The sequence below is a fragment of the Cajanus cajan genome, chromosome 6, assembly GCF_000230855.2.
Source record: "Cajanus cajan strain Asha chromosome 6, NIPB_CcT2T_4, whole genome shotgun sequence".
NCBI classification, from domain to species: Eukaryota; Viridiplantae; Streptophyta; class Magnoliopsida; order Fabales; family Fabaceae; genus Cajanus; species Cajanus cajan.
This window is the reverse complement of record NC_138522.1, coordinates 53,785,181-53,804,430: the sequence shown is the minus strand read 5'-3', so window position 1 is coordinate 53,804,430 and position 19,250 is coordinate 53,785,181. Positions and strand designations below refer to the sequence as shown.

The 19,250-nt window shown below is 29.9% G+C and overlaps 1 protein-coding gene across 3 annotated transcripts; it reads left to right on the top strand.

The window, feature by feature from the left end:
- Positions 1 to 9,754: 9,754 nt before the first annotated feature.
- LOC109796871 (pyruvate kinase 1, cytosolic) lies at positions 9,755 to 18,746 on the top strand. Of its 3 annotated transcripts, none has more exons than XR_014434886.1 (17): positions 9,755 to 9,969; positions 10,055 to 10,151; positions 10,262 to 10,359; positions 10,631 to 10,786; positions 11,172 to 11,249; positions 11,504 to 11,635; positions 11,758 to 11,838; positions 11,963 to 12,034; positions 12,144 to 12,233; positions 13,029 to 13,173; positions 14,559 to 14,647; positions 16,026 to 16,121; positions 16,455 to 16,522; positions 16,701 to 16,800; positions 17,433 to 17,477; positions 17,665 to 17,887; positions 18,241 to 18,330. XR_014434886.1 is itself a non-coding variant. In XM_020356703.3 (17 exons), exons 1-17 carry the CDS (start codon positions 9,901 to 9,903, stop codon positions 18,391 to 18,393), a joined length of 1,629 nt encoding a protein of 542 aa, XP_020212292.1. In that variant the 5' UTR covers positions 9,756 to 9,900; the 3' UTR covers positions 18,394 to 18,746. The 3 variants fall into 3 exon arrangements, 2 of the variants coding, with proteins under 2 accessions (XP_020212292.1, XP_020212293.1); XM_020356703.3 differs by having other exon boundaries at positions 9,756 to 9,969; positions 17,828 to 17,887; positions 18,241 to 18,746; XM_020356704.3 differs by lacking the exon at positions 17,433 to 17,477 and having other exon boundaries at positions 9,757 to 9,969; positions 17,828 to 17,887; positions 18,241 to 18,746.
- Positions 18,747 to 19,250: the final 504 nt, after the last annotated feature.

The following is a 19,250-nucleotide window of genomic DNA, read 5'->3' as shown; positions in this document are numbered from 1 at the left end:
ATTATTTACCGATTTTTAATATTATAAAACACAATTACTATAACAAAAAAAAACTTAAAGTATAGTTATTTTAGTACCTAATTCAAATATATTAGCACTGCCTCGACTTAACAGTGCTTGACCGTCAACTGGAAGACCAACAATCATACCAACATCTTGGAGAGTAATTGTGCATTCTCCAAATGGCATGTGAAATGTGTGTGTTTCTGGTCTCCATCGTTCTACCAAAGCAGTTAATAAACCAGGGCTCACTTTGATATAACTCAACTGAGCAATCCATCCAAATCCAGCCTGGTCTAATAACGGAACTATTTGATGTGGAATTCCGTCAATTCCATTGCGTGTTGGAGCAGCACGTCTTGCTAATAATCTCCTATCTTCTTCTCTATTTCAAACATGTTGTGAAACATGTATGGATTGCAATGACAATAAATCATCCTCAACGGGTCCACAACTCACACGCATAGATGTAGAAGATGATGCCATCTATAACAAAATTTAACAACTAATTATTTCATACATTATATAAAATACAAATAAACCAAATTACACATAATTAAATTTAATAACAAATTAAATTAAATTATTTTCTAAATAAATATTATTTAAACAGATTTAAAATAAATCAATTTATATTTTAAATATCATTATTTTTAAAATTAAAATAAATTACACAGAAATATAACTAATTAAATTTACACAGAATTATATTTAATAAAAAAATATAATTAAAATATTTTCTAAATAAATATCAATTCAACAGAATTAAAATAAATAATTCAAATTTTAAATATAATGATTTTTAAAATATAAATAAATTACAGAAAATTATAACTAATCAAATTACACATAATTAAATTTAATAACAAATTAAATTAAATTATTTTCTGAATAAATATTATTTAAACAGATTTAAAATAAATCAATTTATATTTTAAAAATCATTATCTTTTAATTTTAAAATAAACTACACAGAAAAATAACAAATAAAATTACACAGAATTAAATTTAATAAATTATTTAAATTAAATTATTTTCTAAATAAATATAAATTATTCAGAATTAAAATAAATCAATTTATATTTTAAATATCATTATTTTTTAAATAACAAACAATTACACAGAATTATAACTAATTAAATTACTCACAATCAAATTTAACAAAAAATTTAAATTAAATTCTTTCCTAAATAAATATAAATTTAACAGAATTAAAATAATTCAATTTAAATTTCAAATATTATTTTTAAAATAAAAACAATTACAGACAAATATAACTACCTCAAATTACACAGAATAATTTCATAAAAAATTTAAATTAAATTACACAGAAATTTAACTAAATAAAATAAATACAAATATCATTATTTTTAAATTAAACATAAATTACAGACAAATATAACTAAATAAACTATAATAATTATAAAAATCAATATATTTAATTAAATTACAAAACTGATAAAATAAAAAATACCTCAAATACTTGATATTTCTGGAACTCTGCAGAAATCCAAATAATACAATTTAACCTGAAATATTAATTATAATATATATAAGTTAAACAATATTTTAAAAAAAAATTAAACGAAATTCAACAAAAAAAGAAATTTTTTTTTTTTGAAATTTACCTTGCACCTGATGAACATTCACGCGGAGGGGGGGGACCAGCAGGGTAAATCCATATATATATAGGAATTTTTTTTTTTACTGTGTCAGGCCACGTGTCAATTACCCATTGGTTCCTCAGACGGTAAATTGACACGTGGCCACTGTAATAAATGGCCTCAACCACCACCACCAGTGTCGCTGTGGGCTATAGCGACACAGTGGCGCTATAGCCCATAGCGGCACCACTGTTTCTTTTTTTTTTTTTTAAAAAAATTATTATCTTATTTTTTTTAAAACATTTCTATATTTATATATTATCATATAAATTATACTATTTTATAAACTTATTTTTCCATTATTTTCTTTTTTTAATATAAATATATTTATTTTTTTCTGTATATAATAGTGTCGCTGTGGGCTATAGCGACACAGTGGCGCTATAGCCCATAGCGACACCAGTGTTTTTTTTTTTTTTATATTATAAATTATTATCTTATTTTTTTTAAAACATTTCTATATTTATATATTATCATATAAATTATACTATTTTATAAACTTATTTTTCTATTATTTTCTTTATTTAATATAAATATATTTATTTATATATATATATATAATAGTGTCGCTATGGGCTATAGCGACACAGTGGCGCTATAGCCCATAGCGACACCAACTGTATTTTACATTTTAATATTTTAAATTATGTAGTATATTTTTTTTGTAATTTTTTTATTTTTACATTATCATATAAATTTTAATAACTATTTTATAAATTTTCTTTTTAAATAAATTATATTTTTTGGATTTTAGTTTTTTTATAAAATTTCGAATATGAGTCGCTGTGGGCTACAGCGACTTCATTGTAGCTACTGATGTCGCTATAGGCTGGACGAACTTCCTCAATATGGCTCTCATGGCTTCTCTAGAGTTTAAAAAATGCTACGTGGCAGTGGTGTCGCTATGACCCATAGCGACACCGTTGTAAACAGCCCTAAAAGCGTAAATAATTTCTAAACAGCCCTATTTACGTAAATAACTTTCCATGCAGCCCTACTTTGGTCAAAAAGCCTACTTTTTGTTTTCTTTTCTGAAATGTTGTTCTAATCTTGCACTTCCGCCTTCAGGTCACAACATGTTCCTACGACCACCGGTTCGAAAGGAAAAATTACATTTATCTTAAGTGTGATATACTAGTTCCTAGAGATCAAACTATAATGATATAATTATCATTAATTATTACATTATTTAATAATTTTTAATTAGACATTTTTTTAAAATCTATGATTAGATTGAAAGTATCTTTCTTTCGTATGAATTATATTTGTAATATTTATATTTATTAAAAATTATTTGATACTTTAGCAGATTGTCATATATTTAACACAATATATATTTTTAAGATATATATACAAGAATGTGAATCATTTAATTATTTTCTTATTATTATTCATTTTTTTAAAATAAAACTTGTCACAAATAGTTAAGATAATATATAATTATAATTTATTGATTGGATCTATAAAAGTCACATTTTATATAACACACATTCTTGTTGGATAATGCATCCAGGGAAGAACTTGGAATTCGTGAGTCCCCAAAAATTATTGAACAAGGAAATCCAAAGTTTAGATGGATATTTTAAGTCTAATATTAAGTATTCGTTTAATTTAACTTATTTATAAGTAAAATAATTGCCTTTTTTTAATAAAAAAAAATCATGACTAAAAAAACTGAAAAAAAAAAAATCCTTTAGATTGAGTTGGTCTAAACAAAGTAAATATAGACATGAAGGCTTCGGGTTCTTTTCTCACCCCTTCGTAATTTTAAAGGGAATCCCAAGCCAACTCATAGAGAGCCACATACCTTGAGAAAAAACCCAAAATCAATCGGGAAGCCCATACCAAAGAACCAAGCCCATTCGTCAGATAATTGGTTGGGCCAAAGGCTTGAGCAGTACTCATTAAACAACTTGATTAACACACCTTCACTCTTGTATAAACACACCTCCTTTTTAAAAAAAAATATATAGAATGTCTAAATTACCCTTAAAAAAAATTTCTAAACTTACACCTCCCTTTCCCGTATCCCGTTCCCCGCATCCTACACCCCCGTTCCCCGCATCCCACACCCCCCTTCCCGCTCGCACCGATTGGATTGCTCCTTGCTTTCAAGAGTTTGATATCATCTTAGGATAGAATTTGAATCAAACTCAACCTAACAAAATCGATTTCTAGGATAAGGATCGTCTCTGCTTATATACCAGAGTCTCATAATCAAGCTAATTAAAAAGCAACACATGAAGCAGGTGTGAAAAGAGAGATGATAACTCACCATGATGTGCAGGTGTGGTAACATCGGTTGAATTGTTGAAGAACTTGCGCGCAGAATACCTCAAGTAACAACCAGCATTCAACGCCCTGGCTTCTTGCGTTTCACAGGAAGCAATCCTAGAAACAACATGAGACAAACATCTCCGGCACGCACTCCCGTTCACAGACTCCCAGCACTGAGCCAACCCATAAACAGTCACGTTCCTTCTCTCCAGCGACCCCACCACAAAGCCATCGTTTCGGGGCGCCACCTCGCTCAGGTTCCGAACCAACTCCGAAGCGTTGGCCTTAAACGCCACCAACGAAAGTACCGTTAGTTCCGCAGACCGCGGAGTCCTGGTCGCTGAGGGTCTGGTTGAAGAAGTCGTAGTCGTCGTACCTGAGGAAGCAGCCGTCGAAGAAGAGGGAGCCGCCACGTGTCCCTTTCTGGAAGGGGAGGCAGGAGAGGAGCTACGTCTTGCACTGCGCGAGGCAGACGTCGCAGTCGGAGGGGGAGAACATCTTGGCTATTGGGACTACTAGCAGGCAAAAAAAAGATGCCATTCGTCCCCGGCCAAAGAAAAGGGTTATAAGAAAGACAAGTATGGATTTCGGCACATGGCCGGGCAGCCTAAGTATAATTGCTAGTTAGACAGCATCACGCGAGCTTCATCATCCAAGCGTGGAAGGAGGGTGTGGGGTGTGGGGAAGGGGGGTGCAGGGACGGAGGTACGGGAAAAAGAGGTGTAAATTTAAAAATTTTATTTTTTTTAAGGATAATTTAGACATTATATATATTTTTTTTAAAAGGGGGTGTGTTTATACGAGAGTGGAGGTGTGTTTATCATCTGCCAACAACTTATACTAGTCACTTAAAGATGACTTCATGGAGACTAAAGAAATAAATATAAATTGTTTTATATTTTAGTGCAAAAGGTTTTTAGTTTTCTTATTATATATTTTATAAATTCAACAGCAAAGGATTATTCTAATTATTATCTTTTATCTTATATTATTGCCGTTAAATATAATTGTTTTATCAATTAAAAATGTTAACGTCAAATTTAATATAATAACATATGATTGAAATAATGTAAAAAATAACATAATATTTGAGTGAAACAAGTTTATCTCTGTATAAAAAAATTGAGAATTATATTTTTAGAACAAAATGAGTTTATACAGCTTTTTTATTACATAACAATGTGTCAATATTTCTTTCAGACTTTTATTATATCAATTTTTTTCTTTCTTGATAACATATTTAATCAATATTAATTTTACTTATTTTTTATTAACATTTTTTTCTAGACCACAAATATCTTTATCAAAAAGGATTTTGTTTGAGTTGGATAAAATCACTATAAGTGACAAGTTCTCATTTCAAATATTTAATTCAACTGCATACCTAGAATTTTCTTCGATTGATATTAAATATAATCAATTTTTTTTTGTTTAATAATATAAATTGAAATGCTCAAAACACATATTAATTGTATGTATCTTTTAAAAAAAACTAAATTGGTGGTAAATAAAAATGGTTAAAAGACTAAATTAATAATAAAGTGAATTGAAGAGTATTAACTGTACATTATCTAACATTTTCTCTATTATTAATTAAATTTTGTTAAGAATTATAAGATCACGAATGTGGATTTTTAAACATGAAATGAGAGTGATAATATAATATGTTTAAAGTAATGCGTTCAAAAAAATAAGTTGCTAATATAATTTTTCAAAATGTCCTCGATTTACATCATATACATCCTTAGGAAGGATTAAATTAGTAGTAAATGGAAAATTTACGATATTAATTTAATTATAAATGATAATTTTGAGATATAAATTCAATAAAAAAAATAATTAAAATAGTGGATGATTTTAGAAAAATAATTTAATGAATATTTTTCGAAAAGAATAACGTGATCACATGTGTAAATTTAAAAGCTTGAGAATTTGTTCTCTTTTAGGTTTTGACTCCATGATTATTTGTCGTGAAAGAAAGTTACAATGGAGACCGGAAAGCTCGACCCACAGAATTTGACCTTCGACAACAAATTACATGGGCAATGCAATATGGTGCCAACAGAAAACGTTGAAAATTGAAATTTAGTAGTTCAAGGATCAAAACCACTTAAATAAAGTTTTGTACTTACTGAATAGAATTATATTTCGAATTTGCAAATTTTATAATTCAAATATTTGTTTTTGGTTATTTAAATATCTTATTAGATAAAATTTATTAATGTGAATTTAATTTTATTGATTGTAGATCTTTTTTATGTAATTAATTTAATATAAGCGTTGGTAAAAATAAAATAAAATAATAGAACATTTTTTAATTTAATAATGAATAATGAATTACCGCTTGAATGATTGAGTGATTTACCGCACACGTATCTGAAAAATACCATGTGCTGCTCAGCTTCCCTTTTCGTTTCTTCCGATGCTTCGCAATTCTTATATAGGGAAGTTCAAAAGTTTATTCAAATCCAAAGAATAAATTGTAATTTTTTTAAAATTAATAAAAATACTCATGCCTTATTTAATAGTAATGTCTTTATGTATATAACTCTAGAAACTCTTTCAATTAATTCATGAATAGAAAATATAATTTATATGATAAAAATACTCATTTATTCATTATGAATTTTTACTATAACATAATTTACATATTAAAAATATTTTTATTATATATTTTAATTATATATAAAATAAAAATATATCTTGTACAATACATAAACTAAAATATTATTATAAATTATACATTAAAAATATTTATTTATAACGAATTATAACTACATAATATGAACGTTTATCATATACATTCTACAAATTAAATTATTAATTATAAATATTAATTTATTCTAAATTTAAGACTTAAATATATTTTTAATTTATTAAATTTAGGATAAATTTATTTTTATTTCTCAAATTTAAAATTATTCTTTTTAATCCCTATAATTTTAATAATTATTATCTTAGTTCTTCAAATCACTAATAATATTTTTAAAAATAATATATTATTAAAAAATTATATATCATTATTTGATTTTGATATGATATTTTTACTGATTGAATTATCAATAGATAAATTTTATATGATAGTATTTGATATATATATTTTTTTATTTTTTAATTATAAAAAATAAAAAAAAGTAATTTAAAAATTGAAAGACTAACAAATATATTTAAATTTAAATTTAAATATAATATTTTTAAATTATTAAAAAGGAGGAGTTAAGCATGTAGGTGATAATAACTAGAATAGTAGATTTGCGAGTTATTGTTAGGAAACGGAATTGGCAAGAGCTATCAACGAAAGTACAAACAAAACATGCAGGGAAAGAAAGGGACACAGGGGACGAGGAATGAAAGTCAAGAATAAATAGGATAAACATTTCTTAATACAACATCTGTTTGTTTCTACGCTTTATTCATCACAATATAATTTTTTAACAAATAAACATGAGACAATAATCACAAAAATGGGATTAAAAGAGAGATTGTTTTAAATTCGTAAATTTTATTGTGAGAATATTGGATTATGATATTTTGAGAAATTAGTTTGTTGAATTTTTTTTTTAAGTTTATCTTTGAAGTAAATTGTTAAATCTCTTCTAAATTTTTTATTTATACAACATATAAATAATGTTGAAATATACGTGTATAAAATTAAATTAGAGTAAGGTACAAGGTTGATATTAAATTTTTTAACTAAATATTAAAATGATGTAGTAGTTTGAAAGTAGTCATTGAGTCAGTCTCATAAGTGACTTAGTTATGTTATCGAATGTTGTGACATGACCAAACTGTCCAACCCTAGCAAAAATACTAGACTTCATAGTTTGAGTGGCGACATCTGAGAAATTAAATTGTAAATTTTTATTCAGATTGATTGTTGATATAACTAGAATGAGAAAATCAAGTTATTAGTTTGGTAAGATCAAACCACTTAAATTGTTTGCCTATATTGTAGGGAAATTTCTATTTGAAAAACCTGACAATGCATATAGTTGATTTGTTATACATATACAATTTAGTTGTTTAATGATGTTCTACATATGTTATATTGTTGTTTTGATGAGTACAATGTGGTTATGTTATTCAAGTTGAATTGTATGTGGTGCGTGTGATGTATTCATATATTATGTTGTTCAAGTGCTACATGACTCGTTGATGAATTGTCTTGTTGTGTTTAAAGTTAAAGATGTTGAAATGTGAGACCAAAATGTGTATAACACAAGTTATATACCATGAAGTTGATTATTTGTTGATTCTTTTAAATTTTAATTCATCATTGTATGTTTTCACGTGATTGAGTTGCGATGATCATATTTGATATGAAAGTATAACAATAATAGGTACGAGGAGGAATACTCTAGAGGCCATACTTGTGAATGATAGTGTAAATATTCTTTTGTGATACTCTCGTGTGACTGGTTTATAAATGTTGCTTAATTGACAACTAATGTTTTTCTTTTATATTGCATTTCGTGATTATTGTATAGATATATATGTTTGTTATATGGTTCAAAAGTTGATAAACTTTTATTTCTCTTTCTCTCTCACTCTATCAATATATATATATATATATTATATATATATATATATATTATATTATATTATGACATGCATATCTAGGTATTGTAAGTATATGAATCATATGTAATTTTGTGTTTATTTTCTTCGTTGCTAGTAATTGAATCATGTAATAATTTGATGGATCATTACAAATTTCAAAATTTTAATAAATTATAAAAAATAAAACATAACATTATAGCATAATATTTTTTTTCTTTACAAAAAAACCATGCTACAAATATTATGTTTAATTATTCATAATTTGTTAAAAAATAAAAATAAAAATTTAAAATAAAATTATATCGAAAGTGATAAACCATTAATATAATTAATTAAAAAAAGATAAAAATTTAAAATAATAAACTTTAAGCCAATTATTATATAAAATTAAATATACTTTAATAAATAAATTAATTCCTCAATGTATATAATTCCTTAAAGCACCTTTATTTCATAAAAATATTTTTATTTAAGAATAATTTCTAAATAATATTACTACTCAATTGTGGAGACTCATATTTATTACAAAGGTGTAGGTAAATTTAAATAATCGTAAATTTTAACCTATTTTAAAATAGTTAATTAGTTATCATAAAATGGAACAAAAAGTCCTTGCATGCCAAAAGAAAGGCCCTTCATGCAACAGTGGGGGTAATTAAGACGGAAATTAATTTTACAAAAGGTCATCACCTCTCAACCTTTTCTTCCTAAGATACAGACAAATGCACACAAAGAACTAAAAACAAATCACTCATGTCATTTTTATCAACTAATATCATAGAATATCAACTAATACTAAGGTTAAAGGTTCGAATTCTATCTTATATATACAATCGCGTTAAATTTTAGGGTCAGTTATTTTATCTTTTAAAGTACTTCTGACGTAGCAAGAAGATTAATCATTACTATCCGCGATCGATCCACGAACTAAAAAAAAAGTTTATCTGTTCTGCACTACTCCTCTTTCTCATGAAATATAAAATTAGCAAAACTTTCCAAAAGTTATAACTATCGGTATTACGTTACCCAGTAGCTTAGTAGGTGAATAAATACCGAGTCATATACTCATAATATTCATATTCCTTTTTATTTTTTTTTACACAATTGTCAAATTACTTATTTTACAAGTCACTTCTTTTAATGAAGCAGTACGAAGTATAGGGAAAAAAAAGAAGAAAAATTATATGGAAAAGAAAACGTGGTTAATATTAATTTAATAAAGCAGGGTGAAGGGAAGCAATATAAGAGGCACAACACAAGCATATTCTTGTAACCTTGTTGAAAAGAGCGTTGGGTCACGCCACTGCACATTCAACTTCTTCTTCTTCTTCTTCTTCTTCTTCGCTTTGTGTTCCTCTGTGTTGCGTGTAAGAGAAGCAGGTTTCGTTTCGAAGCAAAAATGCATTCCAATCATTTGCTTATCGAGGAACCTATTCGTATGATTTCCATCCTCGAGCCATCCAAGGCCGTGAGTCTCTTCTTCATATTCTTCTTCTTATTCTTCATTTTTTTTTCTCTTTATTTTTAGATATATTTATATTTTGCATTTTCAGAGTTTTTTTCCCGCAATGACGAAGATCGTCGGTACCCTGGGTCCTAAATCTCGATCGGTCGAGGTTATTTCTGCTTGCCTCAAAGCTGGAATGTCTGGTATACGTCTCTTCCTTTCGCATCGTTGTTATTTCTCTCTCATTTTTCAAATTCTTCACCGTTTAATACACGCTTATTTGATGTGAGATTGTTTACATGTTCTATTGTAGTGGCTCGTTTCGACTTCTCTTGGTGTAACCCTGAATATCACCAAGAGACTTTGAACAATTTGAAGGATGCTGTCAAGACTACTAAGAAGCTCTGTGCTGTGAGTTATTTATTTATTTATTTTGATTTAGTGTCTCTCGGTACAGACATTCTCTAAAAATCGATTGCTTAGGTTAGAAGTTAGAAATGAAACCCTTGTGTTTTACTTGTTTGCTGTCCATTTCGTTAGGATTAAGGTTTTGCTGGCTGCGCAGGTCCCGCCAATTTATGCATGCATGCATTGTTGTTAAGGTTGCTTGTGGAATTTGTTTATGTAATGGGAAAGGAGCTGACTAGTTTAGTGTTGGTTACTCTATTGTTGCCTTTGCCAGGTTATGATGGATACGGTGGGTGCAGAGATGCAGGTTGTTAACAAAAGTGAGACATCGATCTCGCTTGAGGCTGATGGTCAGGTTGTTCTGACTCCTGACCGGGGACAAGAAGCTTCTTCAGAGATACTGCCTGTCAATTTTGATGGATTGGCAAAGGTGCATTGAAGCTTTCAGCCTTCTCATGATATCATGTGTTTGACTAAATTTTCATGTACAGTTTTTTTAGGAATATTAACCTGAGTGGTTTCTTTTAGTTAATTTACTCTTTGTTGCTTGGATTGGAGTTAATTGCACCTTCTAGCCGTTGCTTAGCACAAACTAGCTGTAAATTTCAGCTATCTATTTGATTTTGCTCTTGCTTATGGTGTTACAAGTAGTAAATTGCATTTGCATGATTCCTTAGAGGCCGTTTGCTTGCATTGTAATTTGTTGCTCACTATATTAATTAATACAATTCATGTACTATGTAGATTCATTTTGTTTTCTCCTATGTAATGTTTTGAGTTGGTTTGAACCTTAATCTTGTTTGGATTGTTTGCAGTCAATGAAGGAGGGAGACACCATTTTTATTGGTCAATACTTGTTCACAGGAAGTGAAACTACTTCTGTATGGCTAGAGGTAATATAAGTTGGGCATTGAAGGCAGAATTTATTCGAATAAGCCTCTTTTCATTTTGTTGTCGTCTTGACCTTCAGTTTTTTTTTTTAATCTGTATTAACCATTTGATTGGGTCTATATTCTGATTTCATGTAATTGGTGTTAAAATTTTGTTGATATTTTCAAAATATATACTAATGGCATAGACTGAGGTAAATAGGAATAGTTGAAGTTCTACATGCATGATGAATTATACTTTAAATGAAACCGTGTAGGTGTCTGAAGTTACAGGGGATGATGTCATTTGTACCATAAAGAATTCGGCAACATTGGCTGGGTCATTGTTCACTTTGCATGCCTCTCAAGTTCATATTGACTTGCCTACTCTCACTGATAAAGACAAGGAGGTGATTTCTACTTTTTTTTTACTTGCATGTTTTAGTGAGTTACCTATCATCAAACAAGTATAGTTCGCATGTGGCTAAATATTGGTTTCTTTAAAGTTTTTGGCTGTTATTTTTCCTTGCAGGTTATAAGCACCTGGGGAGTAAAAAACAAGATTGATTTTCTATCATTGTCATATACTAGGCATGCTGAAGATGTCCGCCAGGTAATGTGTTCCGCATTCAATACTTTGGTTTAGTCTTTTAGAGTTCATAATTGGTCATTTAATTTATTTTTCTATAGCTGTTTCAGATTTTCTATTAAAGGTCTTTTCTGTATTTGAAATGCAGGCCCGTGAATTCCTTTCTAAGTTGGGTGATCTAAGGGAAACTCAAATATTTGCAAAGATTGAAAATGTTGAGGTGACCTTCATTTTTTCATAATTTATCAGACAACCTAGTTTCTCTGTAAATTAGATCCCTATTAGCTATTCTGATTCAATTACATATGTACATATGTGTTGTTTTCTAGGGATTGACCCATTTTGATGAAATTCTACAAGAAGCAGATGGTATTATCCTTTCCCGTGGGAATTTGGGCATTGATCTTCCCCCAGAGAAGGTTAGATTCTTTGTTGCAATTAATCTTATTATAGATTAAAATGCTCTACTTTTGACATTTTGATAATGTATTTAATATTTTTAAATATAAAGATTTGTATTCATAAAGAATTGAAATAAGTGAATATGCCTCAACATGCTTAAAGGAAGAGTCAATATTGGACAAAATAACCCCAACTCCATTCCTTGTTCTTGATCTTTTTTGAAATGATTTTGATATAAATGCTTGACTCATTTTTTCTTGCCAAGATCATTTGTTCATCACTTTTGGGTTGGTCAGTCAAACAAAGTTTTAGCTAGTTGATGGATATCCTAATTCCTAAATGCTTGGAGTCTTTTATATGATATTTGAGTATCAAATGTATAATTTTTACCGAGTACCTTTTTACTAATAACTTACCTAGGATAGTTTTGAAACAACAATTTACATAGTTTTTATAAATGTTCCAAATGTCTGTGTTTGAACCATAATCATATATATGACAGATACTGTGAGTCTTCATTTGTTTATAAGTGGTTAATGCACTAATAGTCATTGAGTCAGTGGGGGTTTGCTGTTAAAATAAAAAACTAGAGCAAAGAAAGAAATGGGGCTTTTGGAGAGTGACGCTACATAACTTTTGGAGTAGAATATGGTGTTTGGTTGTTTGATCTGAGTTAGTGTAATGAACTGATACTTAATTTCACTGCCCTATGTCAATTATATGATCACATCTGTCTCCATGAAGTGAATACCTAATGGTTCCAAGACTGACTGTTGCAGAGATGTTAATAAACTGCCATCCACTTTTTGTAGGTATTTTTCTTTCAAAAATCTGCCCTCTACAAGTGTAATATGGCTGGGAAACCTGCTGTGCTTACACGCGTTGTGGATACAATGACTAACAACTTAAGACCAACTCGTGCAGAAGCCACTGATGTTGCCAATGCTGTTTTAGATGGTAAGTCACTGGTCATATGATGCCAATAGTTAGGTTGGTAACCACTAGGCTGTCCAAGAAATATTTTTCTTTTAAAATTTAGATTTAGGTACCTTAAAATTTTCATATTAGAATCAAGCCATCACCAATTCTCTTTAATCCTTGTAACTTACAATTTTTAGTAGATATTGGGGGTTCGACGGTCTAGAATATTATACATTTATGAAGCTGGTAACTTAGCTGCCATTGTAATATTCTAGATGTTGTAAAATAGTGGAATTCCACAAATTATAAGACTTAGAAATTTGAGCATTGCTCCAGTACAATATTGTGCTTGTGTGAGAAGGGAATGTAAGTGAGTTGAGAAATTGAAAGTGTCGTGTTTATGATGTGCAGCACAAAGAAAAGTGTGATGGGGCAAGCTGGGATAGGAGAGTGTGTATGTGAAAGTGAGAGAGGATGTTAGAAAATAGAAAGTAGTGAAAGTAAGAAAGTAAAATTGAATGTGACAAAAATGTATTGTGAGCCTCACCATTGTAGACTGTATGCAGAACTAGTATTTTAGTCCGTGCATTGCAGTTACCCATGTTAAATATTTACTATATATAACTAAAAATTATAATAAATTATATATTAAAATAAATACTATATTTGAATTTATAAATTATATTTAAAATTTGTATGAATGGATATTATTAAACCATATAAGTTATATTTTATTTTTATGATAAATAATTTATATCGCGATAGATGATTATTTTTAATTATTGGTAATTTATTTTAAAAATATTGAAATTTAATTTATGAGTAAATAGGATAAATAAAAATTGAAATAGATAAGAAGTTATAAAAATCTCTAAAAATCATGTCATTGAAGAAAAATCCCTTTAACCCCCTAAAAATGCTATTGTATTTAATGTATAGAGGTGAAGTGATTTATAAATGAGTAAAACAGGAGTTTTTTTTTCCCCCTCTCTCTACATTTCACTTATGTCATTTATCTTAACATTAGTGCCTATCTATGTGCTTGGGCCATGAAGTTGTCTATTGAGCCATCAACATTTGTTTGCATGCTAACTTGTAACCTTCTGTAGGTAACCTATAAAAGACAGGAAATATTGCTATCTTCTTTTTCAGAATTAGGCCTGTTTCAATCATTTAGTTTTTCTTCCATTGGTGCCCCTATATTTACTGTGCTTGTTGCTGTGCTCTTGATAATTGTTTGCATGTTACCCAGCAATCTTCATTAGGTTATTGATAAAGATAATCAATTAATATTGCTCTGTTTTTTCCCCCTCATTTTGACACTTCATAATAATTTTGTTTTTCTTTTAGTGTTTGTTCCACATGGTTTTGTTAGAATCATTTAATGTATATTTGTTGAACTGTTATTAATAAATATACAGGAAGTGATGCAATACTTCTAGGTGCTGAGACTTTACGTGGGTTATACCCTGTGGAGACTATTTCTACAGTTGGCAAAATTTGTGCAGAAGTAAGTGCACTTCATTGCTCTTTAAATTCATTTGATATTTAAAATTTGTTCCAATATGTTGATTTTTGATTTTATGGAACATTTTGGATCAAATTTTCTGTGAATTATTATGAGCTCTGTGCCTGAATAATTTGTAATCGGTATTTTGTAGTGTTGTGGTTTGACAACTTCAATCATGTAAACACTTCTAATTTTGCAATTGTTTGATTGGGGAAATCCGTTTGCTCCATATAGTTTTTGTTTAAGACATTCAAACAGATTTACTGATCTGCTGTATTTTGACTTATCATTGGTATTACCAAATATCTCTGTACTGTTTTACTAAGATATGCTCTTTATTGGAAAAACCACAAGAGATGGATCATGAAAGGTAGTTTAATATTTTATGTTTGTGTACATGCCACTAATATGATTATTAATCCCAGACTATATTGGGAACACTAACACACATCAAACCTAACTTGATATCAGTATTTAAATTGTCAGGAGGGACTATTATATTGGTTTAAAAATTTAATACATTGATGAACCTTAGCCAAAGGATCCTGTGTTGTAAAGACGATGTGGTCTGTGCATTTTTTTTCTATAATGCTTTTGGTCTTTCTGGTTGTGCGATAATTACTCTAGTCTCTGTAGTAAGCTAATCCTCTCGCTTACTGGAACTGGGATTTATTGTTTTTATTACATATTTGACAATGTATTGCATGCATGTTTTACTGAAGATACTATTATATAAAATTTTACTTTCTGACAACCAGATGAAGATACTATAGTCTAAATGACCTAAGTTCATTAGCCAGATGATTCATTTGTTTATTTTTCCTAATGCATCCATTTGTCACGAAAAACACGCAAGGTGAGACTTTAAAATCTGTGAATGTTCTTGATAAGTGCATTGGTTGCATGTAGTGTTAAAATCTGTTCATTTGGGTGAATTGTTTGACGCACTTGGATGAATTGTATGATGTATTTGGATAAAATCTTCTATGAGAGTATGAACCTATGTTATGCTCACCTCTTCTCTTTATCCGAATATCAATTTCTTTCTGGCATCTTTGCTCTTTCTTTCTAGCATTTCTTTCTGATTTGTGTTCTATTTAGTTCTGGAGTTTCATGAAGATACCATGTTCATTTAGATAAAATTTTCTAAGAAATTCTGGAAACTATGTTGTTCTCACTTCTGTTCTTTTTTTGAATATCTATTTCTTCCTAGCATTTTTGCTCATTCTATCTTATGTTGGTTTCAAAGAATACCACTGGATAATAGTGTGGCATTAGTTACGTGAATTCTTTGTTGGGAGAGTTCCTTTGACTCATGAAATGATCTCCTTTTTGAAATACTGGAAATGCTGGCTGTGATCTCCACCTTCTATTTCAGGCAGAGAAAGTTTTCAATCAAGACCTTTATTTTAAGAGAACTGTTAAATATGTTGGAGAACCCATGACCCACTTGGAATCTATTGCATCCTCAGCGGTAATTACATTCAACCTTTTCCCTTGTTTATTTTATTGTGGTTTCTAGTGCATGAAATGGTGAAACATGGTGCAACAATAAGGTTACTGTCTTGTAACATGTTGGTCATGGGTTTTGGTTGCAATATCAGCAACTGCTCATGGAGTAAGGCTGAATGCATCTGACCCTCCCAGATCCCACATTAGAGGTAGCCTTGTGCTGTAGGGCAGTTTTTAGTGCTTGCCTATCTATCTTAGAAAAGTACTTTTTGTTAATTGATTTTACTTGTCTTGGTGGTTGGTTTTATTTCATCTTTGAAAGGCTGCTGCTTATATGCAAATCCTGCTTGTTTAGGTGCGAGCAGCTATTAAGGTGAAAGCTTCTGTTATTATTTGCTTCACTTCATCTGGAAGGGCTGCAAGGTACTGTCTCAACCAATAATTGTATATGAATATGTTCATCTTTAGCATCTTGGATAAATTTGGATTTAATCCTAAACAATTATTGTTATGGATTAATTAATGTCCGAATCAATTTTTCTTCCCCGCATTTCCGCTTGTGTCTGTAAGACTTTTTTAAAGCGTCTCATGCACTTTTCAGATTGATAGCAAAGTATAGGCCAACGATGCCGGTTATCTCTGTTGTGATCCCCCATCTCATGACAAATCAGCTGAAATGGAGCTTTAGTGGAGCTTTTGTGGTTAGATATTAACTTCTTGTCTTATTTGCATCTTATTTTCTATTTGGTGTCCTTGGATGTGACTGACACCCCCTTGTCCTGTTGACAGTTTGGGTTCTATTATTGGTATGATTTTAGATATAACTTTGTTAAAAACTAAATTGCCTGATTTTAAGGATATGATTTGATAATGGAATTTCTGATGGTCATTAGATTCTCCTATTTAATTGCTTAATTTAAATTTTGAAGGACTTATGACAATCGAGTTAGGACATATCATTGTAAGTAAAAAAATCACTATTACACCAATAATTAGTGAATAACACTTTGTAGTATGGTTAATGAATAACTTTCTGTTAAATGAATTTCTAACCAATTCTTATGTTGAGGTAGTATAAAATCATTTTAAACTTCTGAATTTATACGTGCAAGGGCTGCATAAAATCAATTATTCTATAATTAACACATTGGTACAAATCGTTTTCTTTAAGAAACTATTGAGTGATGTTAGGTTCTCAAAAGATGTATCAGCATTAGTTGACCCCACCTCCTAGATACATATTCTTGTAGTTTCTAAATAAATTGTAGTTTCTAACTAAATCGAGTTTTGGGCTTTGCATTGCTGAGAACATTTTATTCTTGTCCGTTTCCAGGACCAACTGCCAACTCATTTGTGGGAAAGCCTATTTACAGTTAATGTAATTAATATACTACTCTCTACTATATATATTTGTATCGGTTCTATTTTACTATCTTATTTTACTGCCAACTATTCTCTGCTATAACTTTTTTATCTACTAGACATTATTTTACATAACAATTATATTACTGTCTAATTATCCTGTTTAGTTTTCTCAGCTGTAATTAATTGTATCCTGTGTAAAGGAAATACATCCATGAATCGTATTGAGCTTTGGAAGATGATGCTGTACTGGCCTGGATTTGGACTCACTTGTTCCGATAATGATTAAAAACTTGTATTTACCATAAATTTTACTGTATTTGGTGGATCATTGGTTTACCAACTTAGAATTCAATTTTTTGACAGGCTAGGCAATCACTTATCGTAAGAGGCCTCTTTCCCATGCTCGCTGATCCCCGACATCCAGTAAGTTATTGTTTCATGAGTTCATCTGCATTATTATTATGGAATTGTTCTTTTGGGAGAAGGTGCTGAGAGTTGAATTTAGATCAATCTATATAAAGTAGCTGAATATAGGATTTGGATACTGTTTATCTGTTCAGCTTCAATGCATCGGCTCATGAGCTCTTGTAGTTCCTCTAGGTAGATCTAGACACATGACAAGTTTGATATATTTCTGTAATAATAGTCATCTTCATGGCTACGGTGTTAAACCATAAGCTTTATTCTGCATGATTTGTATACACGCTGCTTTACAATGACCCCATGACTTAGTGATTGGAGACTTGCTAGACATTGATCTCATTCTCTGCCTGCAGGCCGAGTCAACAAGTGCCACAACTGAGTCTATTCTAAAGGTTGCCCTTGATCATGGAAAAGCATCAGGAGTTATAAAGTCACGGGATCGAGTAGTTGTTTGCCAGAAACTTGGTGATGCATCTGTGGTTAAGATTATCGAGCTTGAAGATTAAATGCATTGGTCTAACTACAATTTAGGCTTTTCTTTTTTGATCTACTAGTTTTTGGCAGTAGCAGATCATTCTGCTTTCTTGTTGAGGTTATCACAACCGGGTTTGGTGTCTAGTTATATTTTGTGACTGAGAATGAATTTTAGGCCAATTATTATTACCGGTTGTCACTCAAAAATCAGAGGGAATATTTTGGTTAAAACTTTACACGGACAATTTGAAAGGAATTTTATTCGTTATATGTAGTCAAGCTAATGAGACTAATTGCTTGTGCCCTTGATAGCCAATTGTACGGTGTTATTCTGTATAATCGGTATATTTCTAATTATGATTATGAACAATAGTGTTGTATAGTATGCTGTGGTTTCTTTCGATCGCACACGGACCAAACAATTCGTGATTGACCATATGTTACCCGTTGTTCTTAGTTACCCAAGTTGACTTGTTTTTATCAAAAGACAAAGACAGACTTGCAAAGGTCGTTTATTATCTCGGTTTATCAAAAGCACGAAAACGATGGATACAAGTCGGATTTATCCTACTTCTGCAATCTGCGTTGACTTCCAACGAGAAACAATGCTTGTGATCCAGAAGCATAAATAAATGAAAAGCTTGGTGTTTTTATTCATGCAGCGCAGAACATAAAATTGGTCGTGCTAAAGACGGTGAAAAACTATAAACTAGTTGATCCGGACTATTTTTGCTAAAATCTGACAACGAACCCCTTTGAACTTTTCTTTTAAAAAGAAAGAAATAATAAAAAAATAAACAACAAATCTGTCCTGACTGAATGAGGGTTGAATATCAAGTTGCCAGGATTTAAGATCCTGCCATTATTCGTTATCATTCTTTTATTTTTC

What these genes read in the sequence shown, in the direction of transcription:
- LOC109796871 (XM_020356703.3), top strand. Translation starts at nt 9,901, where the DNA reads ATGCATTCCAATCATTTGCTTATCGAGGAACCTATTCGTATGATTTCC. An exon ending in CTACTAAGAAGCTCTGTGCT is followed by an intron (nt 10,360 to 10,630) that starts GTGAGTTATTTA and finishes TGCCTTTGCCAG; the next exon opens with GTTATGATGGATACGGTGGG. An exon ending in TTGATCTTCCCCCAGAGAAG is followed by an intron (nt 12,234 to 13,028) that starts GTTAGATTCTTT and finishes CACTTTTTGTAG; the next exon opens with GTATTTTTCTTTCAAAAATC.